The sequence below is a fragment of the Haemaphysalis longicornis genome, unplaced genomic scaffold, assembly GCF_048455015.1.
Source record: "Haemaphysalis longicornis isolate Haplotype H1 unplaced genomic scaffold, Haemaphysalis longicornis Haplotype H1 scaffold_2, whole genome shotgun sequence".
In the NCBI taxonomy this organism is placed as follows: domain Eukaryota; kingdom Metazoa; phylum Arthropoda; class Arachnida; order Ixodida; family Ixodidae; genus Haemaphysalis; species Haemaphysalis longicornis.
Genome location: NW_027526295.1, coordinates 240,915,330 through 240,920,115, shown reverse-complemented (window position 1 = coordinate 240,920,115; position 4,786 = coordinate 240,915,330). Strand labels below are relative to the sequence as shown.

Sequence of the window (4,786 nt, the reverse complement as noted above, 5' to 3'; positions counted from 1 at the left end):
AATTTTCATCCGTTTTTGATTGCTTTCGCTGAACTCCGGTAGCTGGCAGCACAGTCTAGAATACAAAAACCGAAACCGGAACTCATTCACTATAAGGAATTGTTATAGATGAACAAGTGTAAAAACAAACATCCAATTTAAGGCAACACAAATGACTGAAACTTTAATTTTTAATGGTTTGTAATATTACTACGGCAAGTATTGAGGACACTATTTTATCTATCACTTTTGTTCTTAATAACAACGGCAGGCAGCGTCGCAGCAGCTAACTTCAAATATGGCGCTGCCCTACTTCGGCAAAGTAAGAGTTTAGTAAGGTACGATACCGTTAAACTTGATAGTTGCGTCTAATTACAGTGAGTCAGAAAGCTAAAAATATGTACACTGTGTTGCACTGTCCTCAATTTAGTTCATAAACTTCCGTTGAAATGTCGCTTGTAGCGTATGGCGACAGTGACGACGGCTCCGAAGACGATGAATGTCAAGACGTAGCTCCTGCAAAAATCGAAGAGGGTGCGCCTAATTCCCTTATTGAAGACAAGGAAGAATCGGACCAGGAAACCGAAGAGACAGCCGCAGCTCCTGCTGTTTTGAGCAGTGATTCGCCTGAATATTCGCAGAAGTTGTTTGCGAAGTTGCCTCCGCCTAGACAGAACTCAACACTGCACGATCCATCATTGCAAGACATCATCGTGAAACAGTCTGACAGATCCACCAAATCAAAGCGTGCGCTGATTCTCATACCTTCGCTTAACCAGGTATGTTTGGTTTTTCGTTGTTCATTAACCTTACTTAACTGACCTGGCTACACCATAAACAAATGGTTCACGACATCTGGACCACTGTGTGTCACGCATTCACATTCAAGGAGACTTATGTAGTATTTAAACGTACAAGCACGCCAGAAATGTCACTCCGTGGTCTTCTGTGTCAGCAGTTTGAAAGCAAGAGTTACGTAACTGCTACCGGCGTAGGAGGCACAGGGAAACACTTTTCATTTTATTTTATTGCATTCCTAATCTTCCTGGCGCCTGCTTTGTTCTTATTTTTCTCATGTCCCAGTTTGATTACGATGAAGAAGAGGAGGAGGCAAACAAAAAGAAAAAGTTCAAGCCTGCACAGGTCAGTAATCCTCGTGCTTCATTGTCTAACTTGCAATTTCATTTTGGCGCGTAAATCAAACTTAGTTTATAGTGAAGCGCTATCACTATGTATATATGCATTTATGAATAAGTAAACAGACTGCTTAGCCACTTTTTTTTCACGTCATAAACAGATGCTGTGCCGTTTTCCTGCAGTCTGGCTCTGGCCTCATTGGCATGCTGCCTGCTCCGAGGCATGGATCCATTACGTCGAAGCAACTGACACCTCAGGCAGTGTCAAGACCGAGCGCTCCAAAGCCCGCTCCGAAACGGCCGCCACCAAAACCACAGGTGCCGCCGGCCACAGTGCAAAAGGCATCGAACGTGTGGGAAGAAGAGGACGCTGACGACATGGAGACCTCGGAGGACACGCCCAAGTTCTTCACATTCGAAGAACCACCGCTGCCCAAGGTCAGCCTGGATGTGGAGCCCCCCCAGGCCGGTGCCACTACTGGTCTAGCTTCTTCCACGTCGGCAGTGCCGGTGGCCTCTTGCCCCGCACACACGGAGCCGCATCCAGAGCCACAACAGAGTGCCAGCGCAGTGCCCAACGTTCCTCTGCGGGTGGATCCAGAACAAAGCCGCAAGGGGAAAATTGTCTACGCGGAACCTGACGAACCAGGGACCTCAGTCTTCGATGTGGAGCTCGATGATGGAGCTGTGAGTCTTATCAGTGGCGCTGGAATGGCTTGCTTGCTGGTGTGGATTGTCGGACTAATGAAGTTTTCTAATCGGGTGCCAAATGTTCATTCACTGCATTATCGTTTCTGGCCATACTAGCGCCGTTATCTAATGTAAGTACTCTCAAATTGCAGGAGATGTGAACAGGAAAAAACAAACCAAAACATGCATCTGTGTTCCCGTCTTGCTGATCTGCGACACTGGCACGATTTATTCTCGGAAGCGGGGTTTTGGGGTCACACGATGTTGAGCAGCTCATGCAGAGTATTTGTATTACAGCCAGATATTCCTGAGGACCAAATTTTCCGTGTTTGTGGCTGCACTTTGTAGTTTAGGTAACTAGCATAATTTAATGTGCTCACAATCTGCTAAATTCAACACGATAGCGTGCCAATACATTTGGCATCATGAAATCGTAGAGGAGCGGGGTGCAGTGTGAACGACACTCTTGGCAGCAATTTTCTCGTGAAAAAAGTTAATGTAAATTGGCTGTAAGCTGAGTGATCACATACACTCGTTCGAATGGTGGTTTGGGCTAATTGGTGCATACCAACCGAATTCAAAACAGCACTAAAAGACCATTATCAAATCCATTATCAGTAAGGTGTGTTGCTTCTCGTCCTGTCTTTTAGCATCGTTTTGGACTCAGATAACCTGCACATTCTGGACTCTTAGATGATAAAGTTATTAGATGGAGTTTTGTACTTTTTTCAAATTCCCTTCAATTGGACAGCCATTTCCATTTTAAAGCTGTCGCCCTGTGTACTCATGACTTTTTATCTTATTATTTATTTCTTCAATACTGCCAGCCACCTTTTGGCAGTCCACGCAGCGATACAAGCGGGAAGAAAAAAAAACCGGCATGCTCACAGCAGTACTTAGATAGACAAAGTACGTGAATGGACCTAAATTCCGCATGGCAGCTGGAAGAAACAGCGTGAAAATACAATTGAAAAAATAGAAAGAAAGAAAAAACAGCTACCATCAATTTCAGCAGAAACAAAACTCTGAAACGGTGGCAAAACAATCATCACATGTACACCAATGCAGTTGATCAGAACAGTAAGCTAGTTTTGTCTAAAGCCTCGGCAGGGCAAACAGCAAACCTGGTTAAAAAGACGCACAAACCATGATGCATATGCACAGAGCTTGTCAGCAGAGCTGAGGCGGATGGACGGCTACTGTTTGTGTAGTGGTAGTCTGATGCCCCCTCCCTCCGTTGGCGTGTTGCACGCAGCTGGTGCGACTGCGTGGGAAGCGCCAGGAGGAGATCAACATCATTGACGTGTGCGCCGACAACCACATTGACAAGTCGCAGATCCTCATCCGGGGCCTCACCGAGCAGCCCACCTACTCGACGCACAGCGACACGAGCGACTTCAACACGAGCCAGCAGCACCGCCGCAAGCACCAGATCACCTACCTGGCACAGCAGGTGAGCCTGCTAACCATCAGCGGATCCAGAGGGAGGGTCCCCCCTAAATTTTGGAATTGATAAGATGACCCCTCGGGTTGTAGAAAAAGTCTAGGTCATTTTTTTCTTTTTCTTGTATTTTTGGTTGTAAAAAATTTCAGTGAATAAAAAAGGCTACTATCCTCCTTCTCATCATCACCATTATCATCACTGATTGAAGCTGACCCTCCCCCTTCCCCCTCAGAAAAAACCTGGATCCACCCTTGCTCCTAACCAGCATCCTGCTTCCCTTGTTTTGACACCCACTCTTACCAACAGGCTGCAGGTGGCAGCACAAAAACGAGGCTGGACAAAAGATGGTATAAACATGTTGTCAGATACACTTGAATTTCCCTGTTCAACTTGCTTTTACTGTAGCAGACTCCCATAACACTTCATTTCTCTCCCCTAGTGTGCTGCCTATGCATCCATGGTGCGCATATGGGGCGACTCTTGTCCAATATCTATACATGTAGTATGTCTGTGTGTACAGTAAAACCCTGTTAACTCAAAGTGGCAAAAACAACAAATATATCTGAGTTGTGTAGGTCTTTATGTTATGCGAAACTAAAACCAAAATTAAAAAGCAGAGGTCATGCATTTCAAACATTATTTGCTTTTTTGATCCTTGCTAGAATAGCAGACCTGCTTTGCATTTTGCAATTATTGATGTACTTACACAGGTTGCAATAGAATTGTGAGCCAGTAACATTAAATGCAGTATACGGAAACATTTATTTTACCCAATTGTTACATCACAATTTAAAGGGTTGTTATTGGCCAAGAATGCACCAACTTCCCTAAGCACATGCAGACTTTTCCGCACTTGCATCGCAATCTACTTCACTTAGCAAAGTCACATTAGCCCTTGAACATCCTTTAATTTAAGATTGGCAGCACTCAGCAGTTAAAGGTCTGAAGATGTTAATTCCCCGAGATAAGAGGAGCAGAGAACAAAATAGCTTACAGCCAGGTTGATTTTTTTTTTTTCTTTCAGGCAAATGTTGGTTCTCAGATGAGATGTGCCAACAATGAGACATGAAACGGAGGTTGCAGAATAGTTTGCATGTCATGTATTTGAGAAGGCGTTTGCTTCCGTTTATGCAGTGTATGAGTTCTCCTGGTTTCAGAATGAAGTCTTAAATACCAGTAACTGTGAGAGGCATTCTAATTCCCCCACCACAGCTGTGCAGTTATTTTGCATCATGGCATGTGATCATCTCAGTTCTTCTGTAACTTAAGGTGCACTCATATCAAAAATTCATTGTGCTTAGGTTGAACTGGCTGGGAGTGTGTGTACCAACCAGATGCCCTGTGTTTTTGGTCATCAATGAACGTACTCACTAGTGCCATCATTTCTTTTTAGGCAAAGGCACGCGAGCAGGACCTGAAGAACACTTGGGCCCAAAACCGGATGACTCGGCGCCAGACACAAGCAAAATACGGCTTTTAGCATTACTTGTCACTGGTTTCACACCCTTGGCTACAATAAAGACAAGTTGTAACTTCA

At 44.7% G+C, this 4,786-nt stretch overlaps 1 protein-coding gene across 2 annotated transcripts; it reads left to right on the top strand.

Moving 5' to 3' along the window:
* Positions 1 to 250: 250 nt before the first annotated feature.
* On the top strand, positions 251 to 4,786 carry LOC144170254 (uncharacterized). 2 transcript variants are annotated; one of them, XM_077699927.1, is made up of 5 exons: positions 251 to 758; positions 1,063 to 1,122; positions 1,277 to 1,802; positions 3,061 to 3,258; positions 4,643 to 4,786. In XM_077699927.1, the coding sequence occupies exons 2-5, from the start codon at positions 1,073 to 1,075 to the stop codon at positions 4,727 to 4,729; spliced, it is 861 nt and encodes a 286-aa protein (XP_077556053.1). In that variant the 5' UTR covers positions 251 to 758; positions 1,063 to 1,072; the 3' UTR covers positions 4,730 to 4,786. The 2 variants fall into 2 exon arrangements, with proteins under 2 accessions (XP_077556053.1, XP_077556052.1); XM_077699926.1 differs by having other exon boundaries at positions 252 to 758; positions 1,299 to 1,802.